The sequence below is a fragment of the Electrona antarctica genome (assembly GCF_951216825.1).
Source record: "Electrona antarctica genome assembly, chromosome: 2".
NCBI lineage: Eukaryota > Metazoa > Chordata > Actinopteri > Myctophiformes > Myctophidae > Electrona > Electrona antarctica.
Genome location: NC_136807.1, coordinates 25,398,170 through 25,421,489, shown reverse-complemented (window position 1 = coordinate 25,421,489; position 23,320 = coordinate 25,398,170). Strand labels below are relative to the sequence as shown.

At 42.0% G+C, this 23,320-nt stretch overlaps 2 protein-coding genes across 2 annotated transcripts in view; one reads left to right on the top strand and one right to left on the bottom strand.

Annotated features, from left to right (window-relative positions):
• The window catches only part of LOC306913519 (myosin-7B-like), a 35,773-nt gene extending 30,099 nt beyond the window's left edge, over positions 1-5,674 (top strand). Inside the window, exons 40-46 of the mRNA XM_079490231.1 lie at positions 240-365; positions 985-1,075; positions 2,364-2,443; positions 3,382-3,486; positions 3,656-3,751; positions 4,254-4,397; positions 4,936-5,674. Coding sequence (XP_079346357.1) covers positions 240-365; positions 985-1,075; positions 2,364-2,443; positions 3,382-3,486; positions 3,656-3,751; positions 4,254-4,397; positions 4,936-4,950 — 657 coding nt within the window. The 3' untranslated portion in view covers positions 4,951-5,674. The remainder of the gene's footprint in view (positions 1-239; positions 366-984; positions 1,076-2,363; positions 2,444-3,381; positions 3,487-3,655; positions 3,752-4,253; positions 4,398-4,935) is intronic.
• A 3,902-nt stretch (positions 5,675-9,576) lies between these two features.
• The window catches only part of itpr3 (inositol 1,4,5-trisphosphate receptor, type 3), a gene marked incomplete at its 5' end in the record, with an annotated part of 74,308 nt that continues 60,564 nt past the window's right edge, over positions 9,577-23,320 (bottom strand). Inside the window, 12 exons of the mRNA XM_079514552.1 lie at positions 9,577-11,323; positions 11,471-11,632; positions 11,939-12,099; positions 13,585-13,750; positions 14,519-14,637; positions 15,841-15,948; positions 18,282-18,471; positions 18,805-18,969; positions 20,667-20,839; positions 21,400-21,519; positions 22,040-22,232; positions 22,731-22,829. Coding sequence (XP_079370678.1) covers positions 11,207-11,323; positions 11,471-11,632; positions 11,939-12,099; positions 13,585-13,750; positions 14,519-14,637; positions 15,841-15,948; positions 18,282-18,471; positions 18,805-18,969; positions 20,667-20,839; positions 21,400-21,519; positions 22,040-22,232; positions 22,731-22,829 — 1,773 coding nt within the window. The 3' untranslated portion in view covers positions 9,577-11,206. The remainder of the gene's footprint in view (positions 11,324-11,470; positions 11,633-11,938; positions 12,100-13,584; positions 13,751-14,518; positions 14,638-15,840; positions 15,949-18,281; positions 18,472-18,804; positions 18,970-20,666; positions 20,840-21,399; positions 21,520-22,039; positions 22,233-22,730; positions 22,830-23,320) is intronic.

Sequence of the window (23,320 nt, the reverse complement as noted above, 5' to 3'; positions counted from 1 at the left end):
TAATTGCGATTTATGATTTCTTTGTGTGTTTGGCATTGAACATTGGAATGACATCACAACATGACGCGCTTTGAACATGTAGATCTGCTATTTCCACTACTTTTGAAAATCCAACATGGAAATGATTATGACGATTGTGCAAAAATAATTGTGCTTATCTCACATAATTGTGATTAGACAATTCTATAACAATTGTGACAGGCAGTGTTTTGATTGGCTGCCTGGCTGCTGTGTTGCAGAACGTAGGGCTGTTCAACCAGAAGAGGAAGTTGGAGGCAGACGTGTCGGTTCTGTCGGGAGAGGTGGACGAGGTCACGCTGGAGAACCTGACCGCAGAGGAGAAGGCTAAGAAAGCTATTACTGATGTTAGTACGGAACTATGACCCCTGAACTTTAACCCCAGCCCCCTAACCTTACCTCACTGCAGAGGAGAAACGTAAGAAGGCTATGGTTATAATGTCTCCTTGTATGCTGGTTCAAAGCTGGGATCTCAACTCTACACCCTTCTCATCTGGGTATGGTATCCAAAACGTCACGGCACTCAGTGACTGGTTTGATACTAATGATATTAAGCCTTGCTGCCCATAGGGCAGGATCCTATCTTCTTTTTCTATAGCGTGATGCGGCTTGATGTACAAGTGCAGACCCCCTGGACATGACTCTGTGTCACAGCGATTTACCCCAATCCAACCTTTAATGCTGAGTACCAAGCAGGGTGGCTTTATGTACAGTAGCTTCAAAATGACGCTTGTTTTGCTTCGTCAGATGATCGGAGATCTCCACCTACCGTTTAGGGATGCACAATGTATGCTACTGTTTTTTAATGTTTTCCACAAATGATAAGCCAATAGTCATGATAAGCCAATACAGTCTTGTTATCAAGCAGTTTCCATATATGACAAAGATGAAACAAATGCTGTTTATAGATGGTGAATGGTGTTCTTTAGATTTATTGTAATTTATTGTGTGTGTGCATTCTGTCAGGCTGCTGTGATGGCAGAGGAGTTGAAGAAGGAACAGGACAGCAGCTCCACATTGGAGAGGATGAAGAGAAACATGGAGGCCACTGTTAAAGGTAACATTATTTTGTGCGTGCGTGCGTGCGCAGTCATTTTTATTAGAAGTTAGGCATCAGTATATAGTGTAATTTCAATCACCTCACAACAATATTGTTATTTAGATATACATGGAATGACAGCCTTTTATAACAATTCTGATTAAATTGCCTTGCCCACTCCCTTACATTTTCAATTTTTTAAACCCATAAATAAACGAACACAACAGACATCAGAAAGTAATAAAATAAAAAGTGCAAAAAGAACATACAAATATCACATTTTTGAAAGAAATAAAAGAAAGAAATAAAAACATGTAAAAAATAAGAACACATAGAAAGAGAAGAAAGAGGGGAATGTATAGAAGGAAGGGTAGAGAGGGAGGAGAGAGAAGAGGGGGGGGGCAATCACTCAATGAGTAGGGATTAGTTGGCGATTAAAGAATAACAATAAAGGATCCCATTTATTTTGGAACGTAGAGAGATTACCTTTGGTACCTCTGATTTTCTCCAATTTCAAAAAGGACATTACTACATTACCATTGGGTACTAGAGGGTGGTCTAGTATATTTCCACTGGAGAAGTAGATTGCGTCTTACTATTAGGGAGGTAAAAGCCAAAACTTCTAATTGTCTGGGAGTGTATCGATCGTAGTCCTCTGGGACCCCAAAAATAGCAATGTGTGGAGAAATGTTTACAGGAAATGTGAATATTTTGGACATTGTGTCGAAGTAATTCTTCCAGAGGTTAACCAGAAGTGGACATGAATAAAACATATGTGTTAAATTACAGGGTGAGGAGTGGCATTTGTCACATCTATCTGTCATATTGGGATACATTTGTGATAGTTTAGCTTTGGAGAAATTAATTCTAAATAGTACCTTAAATTGAATTAGAGTGAGACGCACACAGGTTGAGCTTTTGTAAAAAGTACTTAGGGCTGCATCCCACCAATCATCATCAAATATCAGACCAAGTTCAGCCTCCCAAGCCTCCCTGATTCTGTTATTGTTGGAGGCACTATTACTATATCTAAAGATAGGAGATCATCATAAATCTGAGATATTCGTGATTTCTCAAATGGGTCGGAATGAATGAACTCCTCCCATAAATGAGTCGGAGGTAACTGTGGAAAGTTTGGAAATAGTGATTGAACACAATGTCTGACTTGAAAATAATGCTTCCACATTTTGACTAGACATTCACAACGTGACACATTGTCAACACAGTAAACCCGGAAACAACGGACAGACAGATATAATAATATAATAAGATAATGAATGTCTTCACTGTGATTGTGTGTTTGTAGAGCTTCAGTTGAAACTGGATGAAGCCGAACAGATGGCTCTGAAAGGAGGAAAGAAACACATTAACAAACTGGAACAGAGAGTGAGTAGGAAGGATCTCTATACTAGTTCCATCCCTTGATTGTGATTGGCTGGTTTCCCTTTTGTAGACTTGATAATAGAGACTATAATCTACTACTTTGATCATCTTATATCAATCACAGGTGCATTATTTGTTTATACAAACAAAACTCCAGCACATCTGTAGTTGAACGTGGAGCACTTAAGTTGTTTTCCTTACAAGCCCTGAACGTGCAGGGCTACTAAGCACCGCCTGTGTGGGACGGTGAGTGATTGAGGGGCTGCTGGCATGACTTGTAAGGAAAACAAACGCTCCCCATCCCTCGCAAACCATCAGTGCTAGGCTAGCAGTTTATACGGGAAGTTTGTTGTAGTAGCTAAATCTGGCTTAAAAATACCATATTGTGCCGAATATAAGACAACTCTGATTATAAGACAACCCCCATTTTCAAGACTCATTTGTGGAAAAGGAACATTGAATGTCAAATAGTCTAGTCCCCGATTATAATATGACCACGTTTTTAGGATATTTCCATTGGTAAAAAACGTCTTATATTCAGCACAATATGGTATATACATTTCTATAGAATATCTAAAATACAACTATACAATGACATTGAGCTAACAGTTAAGTTTATTTTCTCTATGTGAACACACAGCCTGGCAGTGAACACTCGTCTCTGTCAGGAGGAAGTTGCTCTTCCTGATAGCGGGAAACTACTTTCTTGTAGACATTGTTCTTGTAGTGAATTTTAAGAACTGTTTCAATTGAGACGTGTATGTAGCATTGTAGAAAAGCAATAAGCTACGCGAGGTCTCAGTTTAACTCTATTTTATAATGTCTGAGAGAGTCTGAGGCACGTCATGCCTCACTACGTCCACAGCCACTATACAATACTGGGTAAACTGCAACCTCTATAGTGGCTCATTGCGTTAGTAACTGAAGGGCTTGGTGTGCAGGTGAGGGACCTGGAGACAGAGCTGATGGTAGAGCAGAAGAAGAGCGAGGAGTTCAACAAAGGAATGCGGCGCTACGAGAGGAGAGCCAAAGAACTCACCTGTCAGGTCAGAAATTCTGCACACGCCGCGTACAGTAGGTCATGTTTCAATGCTTCAATTGTGTGTCTTAATGGTTCTGTGTGTGTGTGTGTGTGTGTGTGTGTGTGTGTGTGTGTGTGTGTGTGTGTGTGTGTGTGTGTGTGTGTGTGTGTGTGTGTGTTATTGCGTGTTGTAGACAGAAGAAGATAAGAAGACATTAATGACAATGCAGGAGATGATCAACAACCTGCAGTCTAAACTTAAGAGCTACAAGAGACTAACTACTGATGCTGTAAGTTATTGTATTATTAATATTATTATTATTATTATTATTATTATTATTATTATTATCCCACTACTAGAATCAGAGAGGCAACGTTGCTGTGTGCTCATCACGGGCTGACCAGCACTCCACCTGCCTCCAAATTTGCCAGACTCTTCATCACTTCTCTGTCTATGATCTAGGCTTATTATCCTGCCCTCGATGTCTTCACATATTGTACAGATAATATAAAACACATTATTCAGGAACCCTATCATCCTTATTCTGGGCATGTCTTAATAGGCAACGATTCGGCTAAGTGATTTGGAGAAAATGAGGGGGCCAACGATAGACCCCTGGGGGATCCCGGTCAATGAGCGGTTTAAGGGTTTTACAGGTGCATGTCAAAACATTGCATATATTATGTAATGGTTAATGTGTGTGTGTGTGTGTGTGTGTGTGTGTGTGTGTGTGTGTGTGTGTGTGTGTGTGTGTGTGTGTGTGTGTGTGCGTGTGCGTGTGCATGCGTCAGGAGGAACAGGTGATGGGTAATATGACACGATACAGAACGATCCAACATGAGCTGGATGCTGCTGAGGAGAGAGCCGACATCGCAGAAACTACCGTCAACAAACTACGCATCCGAACGCGCGAACAGACCACCAAAGTCTCCATGGTGAGCACAATTATCTGAACACTCGCCTCTTCAGACTCCACCTTGAACATTATTTTTTTTTAAGATTTTTTGGGGGGCTTTTTTGCCTATATTGATAGATGACAGTAAGGTAGACAGGAAACAGGGAGAGAGATGGGGGGAAGACAAACAGGAAAGTTCGTCGGGATCGGGACTCAAATCCGTGACACACTGTCATGCTGGATTACCAGCCAAGGTGCCTGGACCGCTAAGCCGGCCAAGGCCACCTTAAACATGTTTTGACAACCATGCAGACTTACCGTGACCATTTTTTTTGACCAAGCGGTTGAAGATGGATGGATGGATGGATCATGTTATTTAGCTAGGTTCATTGTTTGAATGGTATCCTATAGTTTCAATGTACAGATTTTCTTTTGATAGTATATTGTTTGGACTGATGCTAGGTCCTTGTTTGACGTGTGATCCTAATTTACTGAGGCACTACACTACAAACATTCTGAAATGTTATTTATTGCACCTTTGCTAATCTGTGTGTGTCTGTCTCTCTCTTTCTCCATAGATCATTGAAGAATGAGGCTGACGTCCTCTACACTTTGACCTGTGTGCTGTTTCTGATGTGTGACTGTGTGTGATATCTCTGATGTATTAGTTCAGGGGTATGCATGTATCTGTGCGTGCGTGCGTATGAGTGGCACTCACATTGAGCTGGGCAGATGAAGTTACTGTACAATCCACCATCATGGAACACAATCTAGAGTGGTCCAAATAGACTCTCTAACTCTGAAAGTGTGTACACTCTCAGAGATACAGACCTGTAAGGGTCAATTTTGACCCCTGGTGGGCCCCAGTTGTCACATCACCCAACGGTCTGTCCATCTCTCTGGTTTGATTATTTTTTCATCACTTCTTTCAAACTACAGTCCATCAGCTACACAGAAATTAGTAATTAACTAATGATGTGTTATTTATGCAGTAAAATAGTTAAAATATTGATAACTGCTACTTTAAAACCTAATCTACTTACACATTATTGGTTATTGAAATATAGAAAACAACAACTGACAAATGTTATGCATTTATTTGCTTACATTAATGGTCATTAATGTGTAATGAACACATTTTAAGAACTTTTCATTAGAACCAGACTTTACTCTATGACCTGTACTGTTAAGTTAAACATAATGTTGCTGTTTAAATTCCATACTGTTGCCTTAGATGTAAAACAAAACCCAGTTCAAGTAGTTGTTGCATGTAAAAAAAAACATTATTAATATGATTATTAAAGGACCACTTTTCAACCTGTCTTCTTCAATTGTTCCTCAGTAATGTTCATGATAAAATGCCAGCATTTTTCTCTACTCTACCTGTGTCTCATAGGAGGGCTGTGGGCAGTTCAGAAACCTGTATCAGTGACATCATCATTAGGCCGATTTATTTTGTAAACAAGATATTTGTGCTTTGGCATGGGGGGTCCGATCAACATATGGAATGAATTCTATACTGACCATATATGGAGCGTGTCTTGAGTGTACAGGGTTTGATGAGACACCTGCAGCTGTATAAGCTTTTCCGGATTGAAAGGTATAACAACGTATAGACTGTCCAGGTCTAAATGGGTTTAAGTCGAGACCATGTCCATGTGGTATGGAGCTCAGATTCATATATGTAGACATTAGACAGCAGGCCCGAATTGGACAGTCTTGCAATTCTGGCAAATGCCAGAAGGGCTGGGCAGTCATGGGGCCGGGGCTGAGCCAAAACAAAAACAAAAAGTAATAAGTAGTAGTAGTAGCGTCTTTGGGCCACAAATGCCACAAATGCCAGGGCCGATTTTCTGTGCCAGTCCATATGCCTGTTAGTCAGTATAATATAGACCATGGACATGGTCTACATATTTGTATACGGTATAGCCATTAAAATTCCATAACAATATTCATACAGACGAAGCCGAAGGCATGGCTGAAACCCATAACTAGTAGTTAGGCTAGTTATTTATAGTAGGCCTATATATTGACTGAGGAAGGTTTTTTTCTGAAATAAAAAGGTGTCTATATAATATTAATACAAATATAATGTGGAGACCGTAAAGATTTGAGTGGGGTTTGAACCGACAACCTCCAGATCATGTAACGAGTGTGCTAAGTCACTGAGTTACTTACTACCTGCCACAATAGTTTGCCTTTCCCTTTCAGTAACAATTAACACTCATACAAAAATAAAATACAAAAAATAAAATAACAGGAGATTTGTCTATTGTTTCTTGTGCTGTTGTTTATATCTAGAGGTTTGAATGTTTATGAACCACAATGGAAACAAGTCTCTGGCTCTTCTATCATTATGTTTCATAGTTTTAGAAATATAGTGCTTTCAAATTTGAGAAATATACAATGGGGCTCAATGGCTGCTATTGGCACGTCAAAAATCACTTTCACCTAGAAACTCCATTCACACTTTTTATAATTCAGTTTACTGTGGAGACACATGCTGGAACTTTTTACTTTGAAATGTTTTGTAGTTTCTGAGTTATTTAACTTAAACGCCCAATGCATTCTCAATGGCAATAACACAAACTTTGGCATGCTACTAGTCCTACATACTTACACCTAGAAACCCCATTCAACCCTATTTAGGTTCATCTTATGGTGGACATGTTTGCCTGAAAAGGAATCTTTGAAATGTTTCATGGTTTTAGAAATATAGTGCTTTCAAATTTGAGAAATTTACAATGGGGCTCAATGGCAGCTATTGGCACGTCAAAAAAATCACTTTCACCTAGAAACTCCATTCACACTTTTTATAATTCAGCTTACTGTGGAGACACATGCTGGAACTTTTTACTTTGAAATGTTTTGTCGTTTCTGAGTTATTTAACTTAAACGCCCAATGCATTCTCAATGGCAATAGCACAAACTTTGGCATGCTACTAGTCCTACATACTTACACCTAGAAACCCCATTCAACCCTATTTAGGTTCATCTTATGGTGGACATGTTTGCCTGAAAAGGAATCTTTGAAATGTTTCATGGTTTTAGAAATATAGTGCTTTCAAATTTGAGACATTTACAATGGGGCTCAATGGCAGCTATTGGCACGTCAAAAAATCACTTTCACCTAGAAACTCCATTCACACTTTTTATAATTCAGCTTACTGTGGAGACACATGCTGGAACTTTTTACTTTGAAATGTTTTGTAGTTTCTGAGTTATTTAACTTAAACGCCCAATGCATTCTCAATGGCAATAGCACAAACTTTGGCATGCTACTAGTCCTACATACTTACACCTAGAAACCCCATTCAAACCTATTTAGGTTCATCTTACGGTGGACATGTTTGCCTGAAAAGGAATCTTTGAAATGTTTCATGGTTTTAGAAATATAGTGCTTTCAAATTTGAGAATTATACAATGGGGCTCAATGGCAGCTATTGGCACGTCAAAAAATCACTTTCACCTAGAAACTCCATTCACACTCTTTATAATTCAGTTTACTGTGGAGACACATGCTGGAACATTTTACTTTGAAATATGTTGTAGTTTCTGAGTTATTTAACTTAAACGCCCAATGCATTCTCAATGGCAATAGCACAAACTTTGGCATGCTACTAGTCCTACATACTTACACCTAGAAACCCCATTCAACCCTATTTAGGTTCATCTTACGGTGGACATGTTTGCCTGAAAAGTTATCTTTGAAATGTTTCATGGTTTTAGAAATATAGTGCTTTCAAATTTGAGAAATATACAATGGGGCTCAATGGCAGCTATTGGCACGTCAAAAATCACTTTCACCTAGAAACTCCATTCACACTTTTTATAATTCAGCTTACTGTGGAGACACATGCTGGAACTTTTTACTTTGAAATGTTTTGTAGTTTCTGAGTTATTTAACTTAAACGCCCAATGCATTCTCAATGGCAATAGCACAAACTTTGGCATGCTACTAGTCCTACATACTTTGGCACGTCAAAAAAATCACTTTCACCTAGAAACTCCAATACTACATACTGTAGTGCTGCTTTAATGCCACAGGGAAAACTTAGTTTTTCAGCTTCACTTCAGCTTCCCAGAAGTTCCCACAGAAGAGCGCTCATTGCCAGGACCAGGATTCTAACCAGGGGACCTTCTGCTTGCCAACATAATGATGTATTAATAAAATTAATATGTATTTGGCCACAGACCCCCATCTATGCTTCAGCTAGAGCCTTGTCTGGAAGTCTTAACAGAGAGAGCCACCATGTTCTTCTTGTTGTTGGTGTTCTTCTGGACGTTACTCTTTATTTGCGCAAGCAGAGCGAGCAAGTACTGTGATCGGCTGGTTATGTATGTGTGTGTGTGTGTGTGTGCGTACCATATGTACTTGACAATACTTCCTAAACGTTAATGAAGTCCATGATGATCACAACACCAGAGGGAGTTCCACAAATCATTCCCTTATTCGGCTCAAACAAGGGGTTAAATTAATTTCGCTCTACCACAAAAATGTGGAACGCCCTACAAACAGCCACGTGGCAGTGAATCTGCATTTGTGTGGCAGCCACAGTGGGCGCACCTCATTTCACACAAGTGTAATTTTCGGGAGGCAGATGTTTTTGCTCCTAATTGTGTCTACCACTGAACCAATCAGCAAGAACTTAACTCAACAAACCCAAATATGCAATAACGAATATTGGAACAGTGCCTTTCACTGATCTCAAGTTAACCTTGTCCCAACGAGAGGCGAGGTTGAGATGGTTTGGACATGTGAAAAGGATGGGTGAAGGGTTGGCCTACATTGGGAGAAGGATGCTGAAGATGAAACTGCCAGATAAGAGAAGGGAAAGGTTTATCAATTTGTCTGTCAATCGATTTGTCTGTCCTGATGAAGGTCTAAGTGCCCGAAATGTCAACCAAATAAAGAGCAACATTTTTTGGCAAGTGTCTGACAGTGTGCGGGACCTTTTCTTTGCTTTCCAAAGATACCCTTTTTAATGAATGTTTATCAATGCGATGAGAGACGACATGCAGGTGGCAGGAACAGAAAGCCAGATGGAGACCATTGAGAATTAGCCGAAAGAACCAGCTTTTCACTTCCAGGATGAACCTGTGTGTGTGTGTGTGTCCGTGCGTGCGTGCGTGCACGCGTGTGTGTGTGTGTGCATGTGTGTGCAAAAAATCACAACATACAAAATAATGAAGCATCCATAGATTGTTGTCGTTATCTCAGCACACATTTATTACAGAGCTAACGGAACCGAATGTTTGTGCAATCATCAGACAGTAGCCTACTGTTACTGTACGAATATTAAACACATCATCATCTGCAGTCATCATCACACAGCACTGTATAATATGATGTAGACTGCTCACTGCTGCAGTCATCATACAGTACATCATGTTTATTATGGCGGTTGAAATCTGTCTGTAGAATGATGTCCGTGTCCGTGCCAACATGGTGTTGTTGACAGATATGTCTTCAGTCAGTCAGTGTATAGACCCACATCCTTAACCTCAACTTAACCACACCCCACCCATGGCTAAACTTAACTTAAATTAATGAAACAAAACAAAACACGTGCCCTAAACTTAAATTAACACCAAACACATATAACGTAGATAATTTAGTTGAAAGACACCGCATGCCTAAAACATAACTTAAATCAGATTAATTAAAAAACAACAAACACGCCTAAAAGTCACTTAAATTAATTAATTAAACATCAATCCCGTCTAGACGTACATGAATTAAACCACACAGCAATCCCCATGCTGCTAAACTTTATCAACACGATTTAATAAAACCACACCAAAGAGTGTCGTTATCAGTAAACTGCTGAGTCTCTATGACAATAAAGGACAGATCCCAACACTCAAACGCGTCCATCCTCGCGTCCTCCATGCACTCATTTTCTTCTCTTCCTCTCTCGGCTCCTCCAAAAGCCGAGCACGGAGGAGGCGAGAAGGCAGAAATGTGAGTTTAGGGATTACTCTACAGTCTACAGAGTGTGCTTACAAAAAAACAAAAAAGTCATGGTATCGTTAAAACCTCGATAAATGAGTTTTCATTGTGATACAGTATAAAGTATACGTTAGCGCCATTGATCCAGGCCGCAACACAATCAATTGATTGATCAAAATACACATGCTCTGGCCCAGGCGGTTAGCTCAACCGTCTGGGCACCTAGGCTGCTGAGCCAGCCTGATGGCGTGCCGCGGGCTCGACACCCGATCCCGGCGGCCTTTGCCGCGTGTCTTTCCCCCCATCTCTCTCCCCGTTTCCTGTCGGACTACTTTCATCCTATCAATAAAGGCAGAAAAAGCCCAAAAAATATATCTTAAAAAAATATATACACATGCTCTGAAGATGCACACGGCCCACCCATCTGACCTCTTAACAGAGGTCATAATGGGGAGGCCGCCAACACTTTAGAGACTTTGAAGTGGGCCCTGATTCTCAAAAGGTATAGAACCACTGACTTATTCTGATTTATCTGACATGAGGATTCCATTCGTGAAATGGTCAGATTTATGCTTATTTCTTGTAAAACAAACGTTTCCATCGGTGTGTGTGATCATACATATACAACAACATTTTGTAAAAGGTTTCTACGCTCTCATGAAGAAAACGTGTTCTCGATAAAGAACGAATGTTATAAATAACGATAAACGAAACAACTGTTTTAAAAGTTGGATAGAAACAACTTGCATCAAGGTAGAGACAACATTGAAATTAAAATCTAACTGATGATCAACGGTTCATAACAAAACAAAACAATCCCTTCCCTATGTTTTGTAGATCTGTTTAGAGTCAACTGTCCCGATGCTGTGTAGGTCTGTTCATAGTCAGTCTGTTCCTCATGATTTGTGCATCTGGTGGTTTCCTCCTGCAGCACTAGGGGGCAGCACACCGCCGGCTCCCGATTGGACATCCACAAAGCCCATCCTCTGCCTCCTCTTCCTCTGTTCGGTCATCTACAGGAAATACCATTGCTTTAATGATGACACGCACTGTGTGCGTGTGTGTGTATATATGTGTGTATAGTGCATATATGTGTGTGTGGGTGGGTGACTGGGTGTGTGTGCGTGTGTGTGTGCGCATGTGTGTGTGCGTGTGAGTACCTGTTCCTTCAGATCATTGAGCTGAACGGTCAAGGTCGTGACGACCTTCATGGTAGACATCAGGCGGTCCTGTAGCATCCGCATCTCGTTCTGCTCCCCGTCGCCGTCAGTTACCACCAACGACATTGCCTGCATCCGTGGAAACCAGTCCAGGTTGTTGTTCTGAAACACACACACACACAACACAACACAACACAACACAACACAACACAACACAACACAACCACACACACACACACACACACACACACACACACACACACACACACACACACACACACACACACACACACACACACACACACACACACACACACCACTTTGAGTACCATCCTTCGCTCTGACAATAAGACAGTTGCGACTGAGTTGAACATGCAGACATTAAAGGTAAGGTGTGTGTGTGTGTGTGCGTGTGTGTGTGTGTGTGTGTGTGTACGTGTGTGTGTGCATGCGTGTGTGTGCGTGCACCTTGATCATGTGTGCCACGTAGCTCTCAGGTCCAGTGTAGTCGGTCTTGTTCTTCTCACGAACCAGAACGATGAAGTACAGATAGTTCCAGATGTTGTGTTCCAGTTTGATGTGCTCCTCAAACGACACCGTTTTATTATCAAACTTATCACGTTCCAGACCTGAAACACACAGCAAAACACTGACTGATCAATGGATTGATTAAAGTGATGTTTCAATGTTCACATTACTCACTCCAAACCAGCTACAGAGAGGAAAGAACTCTTACGGGCCATTCACACCAAGCACGATAATTGTAACTACAGTATAACTACAGATGTGCCGTTTGAAAACATCACATGTCCTGCCATTGGCAATTCAGTAGATTGTCAGTGCATTGTCACTCAAAAACAGAACCTTGTCAGTGAGAAAGGGGGGCATTTGCCAAGGTGTTATAATTCTATTCAGATTTCAGAAGAGTTCCTCTGCTGGACACTTCTTTTCAGTAGCAAAGCAGTAGAATTAGCATTAGGCTAATCAGTGAATAAAACCTGCAGGGAAAACATGGATTTTCAGAAAACCTTCAGGAAAAGATCAGGAAAGCGTGAACAGTTGGAATGACACATAAATTCCGGTAAATTGCAAGTGTGGTTGCACTGATGCGAGCTGCCACGAGGAATCCGCTGGGAAAGTCTAGAATGTTCTGTTCTTGATGAATTCTGTTTATATTACATATTGTGATGTCACTCCTGTCTGATTGCACATTATATTGTGCAATCGGAACAGGGACAGAAAATTTGGGGTTACAGAAAAGTTACAAAAAATGTCCATTGAACTCAATGAACAAAAAAAGGTTAACATGTTTACTTTAGCTGCATGGCATAAAGGTGCTCGGACCTCGAACAATACTGTGTTGCCTACACACAGCAACCACACTGATTCTGTGTGTCCACAGTACACTGATGTTCTGTAAACAGCTGCACCAAACACACTGTGTGTGTCTGTGTCAGAGCCCACACGGAGGATGGGAGAGATTTCTATCTCAGCGGTGCTGCAAGACACATTGAATAAGATATACTGTATGAATAATCTGCCTGAGATAATTAATTATATAGAGGCGAGATGGTTGTACCTGATGAGGTAATGCCAGCTATAGCCTACCAACTGGCCTTAGCTATTCAAAATAGTCTCCTCATCCCAGAAAATACAACTTTCTAATGGATGGCCGTCAATGTTTCTGTCGTTCATAAAAGTCATGCTGAAAGTGTTCCAAAGATCGTTTATGGCTATAGTTGTGGTGTGTACATTTTAGCATCCACTTCAGTTAGAACCAAATAAGCCAAAATGGCATATTTGTAGTTGTGGTTATGGTGCTCAGTGAGAACTCTGCTCTCACTACTGATAGAGTTGTGCATGACGGTCCAGGACCTCGCAGGGCCATTCAGCTCTTTCTGTGATGAGCTGACAGTCGACAGTCCTCAGGGTTACTACAGGGGCGAGGGGCGGGGCACCAAATCTTTGTGTGATAGGATCTTTTTTCCACATTAACCACTTGAACCCCAGAACCCTATTCTGAGGATAACTTTGGCCGAAATTAGGCGATCTACAAGCTCACAACGCCTTGTGCGAGGCTTTGTGCAGGTGGTTTTGTAGTTAGTTTGACCCACCACAGATGAAGCAGGTGGTTTTGAGAACCTCTTCTTTCTTCTGTTTCTCGCTCCTCAGGTCGGCGAAGGTGTCGATGATCACACCGAAGATCAGGTTCAAAACGATGATGATGACGATGAAGTAGAACAACAGGTCGTACATCACCCTAACAGGGAACATCGACTCCTACACACACACACACACACACGTGCACACACACACACACACACACACACACGCACACGCACGCACACACACACACACACACACACACACACACACACACACACACACACACACACACACACACACACACACACACACACACACACACACACACACACACACACTCACACACACACAGTATAAATCAGATATAATAGATATCGCCGTTGTTGGGCAGAAAACAGATACTAAATTTTTCTACTTTTTGTTTGTTTGTTTTATAAATCAGTGCTGTTGAACACTCTTTACATCTGTGTGTAGGTTAGTTTGTTTGTTTGTTTTATAAATCAGTGCTGTTGAACACTCTTTACATCTGTGTGGAGGTTGTATTGTGCTTTTCATTTATACCTTTCTAGTTTGTCTCACTTTATCTGTATACATTTGATTCATCTTTATGTGAAAACATAAAAATTCAATAAAAAATATATATATAAAAAAAAGAAGAAAAAGGCGATTTTGACTAAACCTCCTAACTCTATTGGATCCTCAAACCAGCTAACTCCATCTTGTGGAGTTCGGTGGTTTGACCCCCATTGATTAGAATGACGGAGAAAAATGGCAAAAAGAAAAAAAAAACAATATCCACATTAATGGTCAAAAACCTCCTAACTCCACTTGAGCTGTATTTGGGTAAAGTGATATATATATGGACACATTCAAGTATCTGACAATGTATAAAGTCACCATACTGCCCGACAGACAGACAGACAGACAGACAGACGTGTTTACATTTTTGGATGGTTTTCTGAGGACATCTCCAACTCCTCCTCCATTCCTGAGGCCGTGGTTCATCACCGTCACGATGCACATCAACAGAGTGTCACACGCACGCTCTGTGTTAGACTCCTCTGCAACACACACACACACACACACACACACACACACACACACACACACACACACACACACACACACACACACACACACACACACACACACACACACACACACACACACACACACACAGTCATCGTCACATCGATACTGGAGTCGTGCAGTGCATGTCACTGCTAACTGTCTGCTCTCCAGTAGTTCACTACCATACAGCTAAACCTAACTATCAGACTGACTGACTGTACACTATTGTACAGTTAACCTTAACTATTTCAGACTTTACAGTACCAAACCTAATTAAATGGAGCTGGTACAACATATGTTCAGGAGGAAGGCCACGCTTTCAAGCTAAGATCGGTGACCTCCTCTGCCACCATGCCATGCTAATTATATTCCTAGCCTCAGGTATCTAGCTCACCACCTTCTCCACAGCTACAATCAACTCCACCATTTACCTGCCATGACTACTGATGCCAGCTCCACCCTCGCCACTCACCGAGGCCCTGCTGCCATGGCAACCACCTAGCTCTGCCCTATCACCACCCTCGCTCCATCAAGGGAAGAGTGTATATATGCCAGCCTGTTTCGTATCTCGTACCCCTCCTTCCCTTCCGCTCTTTACTAACTCTCGTTCTCCAGTTTCAGGTTCCAGACGGGGGTCTCGGATTGGGGGCGTGTCCTTGTACGATCAAAAGGACGCCCCGCTACTCAGACCCCAGGCCAAACACTCAGGGTATCCTACCCCCCGGAACCCGGCCTTCGTCCGACCCCCCCCCCCCCCCCCCATACAGGGCTTGCCCTCATCCTCCACCTCCCCCCAGGGGCCTAGTCTTCACCATCATCCTCTCCCCCCTCACTCCCTCACCCCCCCCGTAACGCCAACTCATCCCACGTCTCCCCCCCCCCCCCTTCACCATTCACCCAGGCCCCTCGGAACCTCCTAACATCCTCACTCCCCCCTCCCTCCCCTCTTCCCAACCTGCATCCTCCTCCCCTCCCCCCTCATCCCACACGGACTGTCTAAGGCCATTCCACGCATATCATTCCTATGCATCTCATTTCTACCATTCCTTCTCATGTTCCACTTCTCTTCTAAATAAACGCTAATCCATGTCAAACGATGTTCGATTGAATGTGTGGTCTGTACTAGTGAACTCTATATCCAGCGAACTGTACACTACTATACAGCTAAACACAACTAGTACTGTAAGTCGTACCGTCCTCCTCTGCAGTAGGTGTAACAGCAGTGGTTTCTGCTGTGCAGCTGACTCCATCTGTAGAGCAGGAGTTCATGAAGTCCTGAGAAGCTTCACTCTGTCCTGAAGCTGTACAACAACATCACATCAGCTGTAATCAGGGGTGAACTGGCTATTCAGGGTGGCGCCCTGGTAGTTTGAAGCAAGCCCGCACAGCCATTCATAGTTTTCGCACTTCGCTAACCTCGCTAACAAAACCTGACGATCGACAAGCTGACTGAGTGTCAGCTTGGATTAACAGGAATGACCAACCTTGGCTAGATATCAATGGTGACGGTCCATTGTGTCGTACAGTAGTACTGTAGTAGTACTGTACAGTCTTACTGTAGGTGTCAGATGTTCTGTCTGGAGTAGTCTAAAGAGTTGGATAACAGTGGCTGATGGATTCACCAACTAATTCAATTACAGAGGTGATGTTTGCAAGGTAAATGCATAATTATGACAATACTAACTTTTCCCCACTATGCAAGTAAATAGAATAAAATTATATACAGTATATTGTGGGAATGTGGGTTAATAAATAGGTCTACATTTAAGAGGATATTTCAAATCGGTGATAGCTCGCAAGCTTGTGCACGTGCGCGCAACATAAGCCCCACTAGTTAGAAATCCACAGCACATCCCTGGCTGCAATCATCTGACTCATCAGACCATAATTCATCCTGAGGGAAATTATCTTATCATACCAGTGTTGTTTTCGTCGACTAAAACTATGACAAAAAATGTTCGTCGACTACCTTTTTTCACTGACGAAAACTACATGGAAACTAAATGAAAACTAAGCTACGATGACTAAAACTAAGACAATTTTGTCAACAAATACAAACTAGACTAAAATGTTAGGAAGGGACTGGACAAGAGATCCAGTATAAGTCATTTTACACTTGGTTGCATGCTGAGAATAGCCGATCTACAAGCTCACAACGCGTTGCAGCGCGGCGCGTTGTGAGCTTGTAGATCGGCTATTTTCAGCAAGTGTCAAATCAGTCATTATGACGGCATCAAGGCCCGCCAAAATACATTTTAGTCGACTAAATCAACTGTAGATTTAGTCGACTAAAATCTTATGATATTTAGTCGACTAAAACTAGACCAAACATTAAAACATTCTAGGTGACTAAAATGTGACTAAAACTAAATGAAAGCTATTCAAGAGACTAGGACTAAAACTAAAATAAAAATGTGCCACCAAAAACAACACTGTATCATACCACCACAGTAAGGATGAAACAAGCCGGTATGGGTAGAGAGAAGCAGCCAATGTATAGGGAAATAGTGACACGACTACTAAAAACAGGGTAGCAGTATAATATAAAAGACAGTATAAAGATTACTTAATTTCTACCCTCTGCACCTGGGCTGGTCCGGTGTGCGTACTGCGTATACATATAGAACTCCAGTAAACAAAGGTGAAGGTAACATTTTCATTCAATCACCAACACAAAATTGCATATGAATAGACTTGAAGACCCAGTCAAGTCTACAAGCATGTAGATCTGCTATTTTTGAAGATTTGTGAAAATGTGTGCAAATCTTTGAATATATACAATGCTTTCACAGCAAACGTTTTTTAACTAAAATCTTTGTTTCTGGGGAGTCAAAATACACAAAATATTTTCAGATGGGGGTCGGCAGCCAAATACAGATAATTTTGGGGGTCCTTAACATGAAAACATTTGAGCACCACTGATATAGAAACAGGTTTTTCAGAAAACTGTCAGGATTTAGAAGACATTTGTAGAATCTGGCCTCAGGTCTTAATGGGTTATGGGTCAGAGGCCACGGGTTACCTGGTGCTATCTGAGGCAGGAGGTCCACCTCCATGATGAAGTTACCTGGTGCTATCTGAAGCAGGGGGTCCACCTCCATGATGAAGTTACCTGGTGCTATCTGAGGCAGGGGGTCCACCTCCATGATGAAGTTACCTGGTGCTATCTGAGGCAGGGGGTCCACCTCCATGATGAAGTTACCTGGTGCTATCTGAGGCAGGGGGTCCACCTCCATGATGAAGTTACCTGGTGCTATCTGAGGCAGGAGGTCCACCTCCATGATGAAGTTACCTGGTGCTATCTGAGGCAGGGGGTCCACCTCCATGATGAAGTTACCTGGTGCTATCTGAGGCAGGGGGTCCATGATGAAGTTACCTGGTGCTATCTGAGGCAGGGGGTCCACCTCCATGATGAAGTTACCTGGTGCTATCTGAGGCAGGGGGTCCACCTCCATGATGAAGTTACCTGGTGCTATCTGAGGCAGGAGGTCCACCTCCATGATGAAGTTACCTGGTGCTATCTGAGACAGGGGGTCCACCTCCATGATGAAGTTACCTGGTGCTATCTGAGGCAGGGGGTCCATGATGAAGTTACCTGGTGCTATCTGAGACAGGGGGTCCATGATGAAGTTACCTGGTGCTATCTGAGACAGGGGGTCCACCTCCATGATGAAGTCGTCCTTCAGAAGCAGGAAGCCCACAATGGAGAACAGGTAGACCAGGATGAGAGCCAGCAGAGCGGTCAGCAGGATGGAGCGACCGTTACGAGTCACGCTCTTTATCACGTTGAACAGTGTCTCCTCACGGTAGATCAGGTCAAATAACTGGAGAGAGAGACAGAGTCAAGTCATCTTTATTTATTTGGCACGTTTAAAAAACAACAGCCGTTGATCCAAAGTGTTTTCCAATCAAGGATGACCGGCAAGAACATGATATCCATATAAAAGCAAAAATAGAGAAGAGACAGAAGAGAAGAGAAGAGAAGAGAAGAGAAGAGAAGAGAAGAGAAGAGAAGAGACGAGACAGTAATGACTTTTCATCATGTGTTTGCACGTCCAGACATGTGTGTGTGTGTATGCGTGTGTGTGTGTGTGTGTGTGTGTGCGCGCGCACACGTGCAAGTGTGTGTGTGTGTGTGTGTGTGTGTGTGTGCGTACCAGTATGCTGTAGAAGAGCTCGTGGACACACAGGCCCAGGGTGGAGGTGAGGACGTAGGCTAGATGATAGAGTAACTCCACATCCATCAGCATGGCCTTATATCCCAGGATGAACTTCCCATTGTTCCCCACGAAGCTCACCACAAACACCACCTTGTTTATCAACTAGATACAGTACAAACACATTATATTACACATTACTACCTGCTCCCAGGTGCCTGATGGGTAATCAGTCTACAAACTCACCACAAACACCACCTTGTTAATCAGCTGGACACAATACATTATACTACACACCTGATGGGTAATGTAGTTTAGTCTACAAACTCACCACAAACACCACCTTGTTAATCAGCTGGACACAATACATTATACTACACATTACTACCTGATGGGTAATGTAGTTTAGTCTACAAACTCACCACAAATGCCACCTTGTTTATCAGCTGAACACAATGCATTACACATTACTACCTGCTCCCAGGTGCCGAATGGGTAATGTAGTTTAGACTACAAACTCACCACAAATGCCACCTTGTTTATCAACTAGATACTTGCATAATATATTACACATTACTACCTGCTCCCATGTGCCTGATGCTTAGAGTATATATGAATAGAGACGGCACCGGATTTCTCCTCCCATCCACTTGCATTAAGTTGCTCAAAAGCGCATGAGGTGATTTCACTGTGGATTCTGGGTAGGAACAGAGTGCATTCTGGGATGGATTGGGCCCAAACACATGAACACGCTGCCGCTGACTATCATAGCAGGCATTCAGCATTCACGTGTCATCGTGAACGTGCACAATGATAGTCAACGGACCAGCGCGTTCATGTGTTTGGGCCCACGCTGCAATATCAAATTCGGCCACTATGTCCATTTCGCCTCAGGGTTTCATCCGGGTGCCGTCTCTATTCATATATACTCTAAGGCCTGATGGGTAATCACCACTCACCACAAACACCACAATATCAACTGAACAACACATTATATTACATATTAGATTACTACCTATTCCTAGGTGCTTGATGGGTAATGTAGTTTAGTCTACAAACTCACCACAAACATCTGTCCACCTTGTTTATCAACTGGACATAAACACATTACCTTTTTTACACATTACCACCTGCTCCCAGGTGATTGATGCGTAATGTACGTAAAAGTTAATAAAAGTAATCAATTCAACGTATTATCCAAAATAATTGATTCATTATTTTTTATAAGAATAATAATTAATAATACAAATTTAAAAACGGCTGATGCACACCTAAAATGCAGACGTAGAGTGACTAGGACACATTAAAATGAGAAAGACCCATGGAAAAACTTTCTGTCCTTAGACGTTCATCAGGACAAACATAATGGAGGACCGAAATGTAGTTTTATAACAAATGTTTTGTTTTTATAATCAAGTCCTAGACAGTGATCTTTCTCATTGTGTTATATACAGTAGTAAAAATAGCAAAGCAATAAGCAGAATTACAAGCTTGTAGAGCTTGACTTTTTTCGTGACACTTTTGTACGACAAAATATAAAATGTAATAGTTCAATTTAGTCAATTCAAATAAATCTATCGGAAGTTCATTAGTTGCCCATTAGTTGATAAAAAAGTACACAGTACACAAAACAATTAAATAAAAATAAACACTCTTAATTACTCGATTAATAGATGGCTAAGAAAATAATGGATAATTGCAGCCCTACTGTATAGGTGTTAGGTGTTGACTTACATTGAGCGTTCCCAGCAGTATATCAGACTGTTTCCTAGATGTTATAGTTATTAGGTGTTCTTACATTGAGCGTTCCCAGCAGTATATCAGACTGTTTCCTAGATGTTATAGTTATTAGGTGTTCTTACATTGAGCGTTCCCAGCAGTATCAGAGTGTTCCCGATGCCCAGGTGGTAGATGGATCTCAGGATGAGAGCTAAAGAGAGCGGTCGGAGGCCATATCGCTGAGCCAACACACCCAGAACTGACAGACCAGCCAGCCCCCAGAACAACATCAACAACATGGAGTCATCTATGGCTCCTACAGGGAGGAGAGGAGAGGAGAGGAGGAGGGACCAAGATACATACTTTTAGAATAAGTTATATATTGGGTTAGAGCTAGGCAATATATCAATAATAATATGCAGATTATGATATAAGATGTATATTGTTGCAGCAGTGGCTCAGGTGGTGGTAGAGCGGCCGCAAGAAGGTTCCTGGTTCCTGGTTTGAAGTGTACTTTTGCAAGACACTGAACGTACTCTAACTGCTCTGGATGAGCAGGGTGGTTCCTCACATGCGTTCCTCCACTACCGGTGTGTGTGTGTGTGTGTGTGTGTGTGTGTGCGTGTGTGTGTGTGTGTGTGTGTGTGAATGAGTGAATGTGATGCACACTGCAAAACGCACTGGACAAAGGTACTACAGAAATGCGCCATTTACCATGTTTATATAGATATTGCGATATGGGATTGCGATATGGGATGAGATACCGTCTAGGATTTTGTGCTGTTAGTGCAGTGTTATTACTGCAATGTGTAGTAGTAAACAGTAGTAGTAGTGGTAGTACAGTAGGTAGTGATAGTAGTTAGTTACTGCTGTTACCTTGTCCAGAGTCATATGGGTAGAAGAAGGCGATGATGAGGTTGATGAACACAGCCAGGTTGAAGGAGATGGAACCCCACAGGGTCATCCTCCCAGAGAACCAATACAACACTGGCATACCTGGACATAACACACACACACTTATTTTTGAATAACTAATTGAAACATGGCACCCTCACACATTAGGACAATACCAGTCACCAGAAGCACGGGCGTGTGTTTCCAAGTCTAATGTGGTTGACATGGCGTTGAAAGGGCTTATATCCATGGAGCAGTGCCCTGTAGGCCAGGTGTAGCTAATCAGTGCTGCAGTGTAAAGCTGTGCTTAATGGTACACCGCAGCAATGGCTGAGCCCAGGGGGCACCCCTCCGTGGATCCGTCCATAGGAGGGAGGCGTGTCTGGTCAAATGAATATAAAAAATATCTAAATAAGTCTGTGGTGCACACAGAAGCCAGAGTAGACACGACAATGACCCCAGAAGTCTCCATATGGGTAACACTTTATAATTGTAATTGTAAAAAAAAAGAAGAAAAAAAAAAAAAAAAAAAAAGAGAATCATTTTGAAGTCTTTGCAAATATGTGGGTACGTGCGTGCGTGCGTGCGTGCGTGCGTGTGTGCGTGCGTGCGTGTGTCTCACTGCGTAGTTTCTTCTGCCACTCCATCTCTCCATGCAGGAAGGAGGTCTGTTCAAAAAAGTCTGTGACCTTTGACCCCTGCTCGTCTTGCTCGGTGGTGTTGAACACCCGGTTCTTGGACTCCTCTGTCAGGAACTCACAGATAGGATGAACAGGAAACACTATCTGCTCCATGCTGCGGTCCTCACGCACTATCTACACACACACACACACACACACACACACACACACACACACACACACACACACACACACACACACACACACACACACACACACACACACACACACACACACACACACACACACACACACACACACACACACACACACACACACACACACACACACACACACACACACACACACACACACACACACACACACACACACACAGATTATAGTATAGCTGGTAGTTATCAAACTACCGGTAGTGTGGTTAATCATGTCATTGCTATTGGGCATAAACCTTGAATCTCGTATATTTCAACGTTTTTTTATTTATTTTTTGATGATGATGATGATGATGTGATGAAATAAAATTGTTGAAATACAATGCACTTGTATGTGACTTTAATATGGTCCAAACGTATGTATATATTATGATAGGTAGGAGATGTAGTTGGCCGTTATATTTTCTAATTTGGCCCCCGTTGAAAAAGGTCTGGACACCCCTGCTCTGTGATACTGTACCTCTATCTGGGCAGTATGCTGGTCATACTGGTCCAGTGGGTCTTGTTCCACTACAACAGCTGGAGTGCCAGACTTCAACAGACGGTTGTTCAGGTTCAGCTGTACACAAAGAGACACATTATTTATTTATTATTATTACTACAGTACATATACATGCTCAGCAGAGACACAGAGCTAATAAAGTCTAGTTTATCATAGGATGTGTAAAAGAGGGGGTGTTTCTCATAGGATGTGTTAGAGACAACATACTCCAACCGAACAAGAATTCAACTTATTCGGCTTCGGAAGGGCTTGCTGACGCAAAGAAAGTTCGTACTAGATAGTCTGGGGATATTAATAAAATCTGGGAATAAATTCCTCGCCAATACCAATGTGTTTGTAAAGGTGTCTAGTAGCACATCTCACAAACAACCTATATGCAGACAACATTTACACAATTTCATTCTGCTTTAAGTAGCATGTGACAGGTCAAACTAGGGGGTTTTCATGATTCTGAATCCATTCCAAGCATTTGTTTTGCACAAAAAAAAACATTCCTTGGGCTAAAAACGGCCATAGCAGTCATCACAAATGTGATCAGGTCATCACAT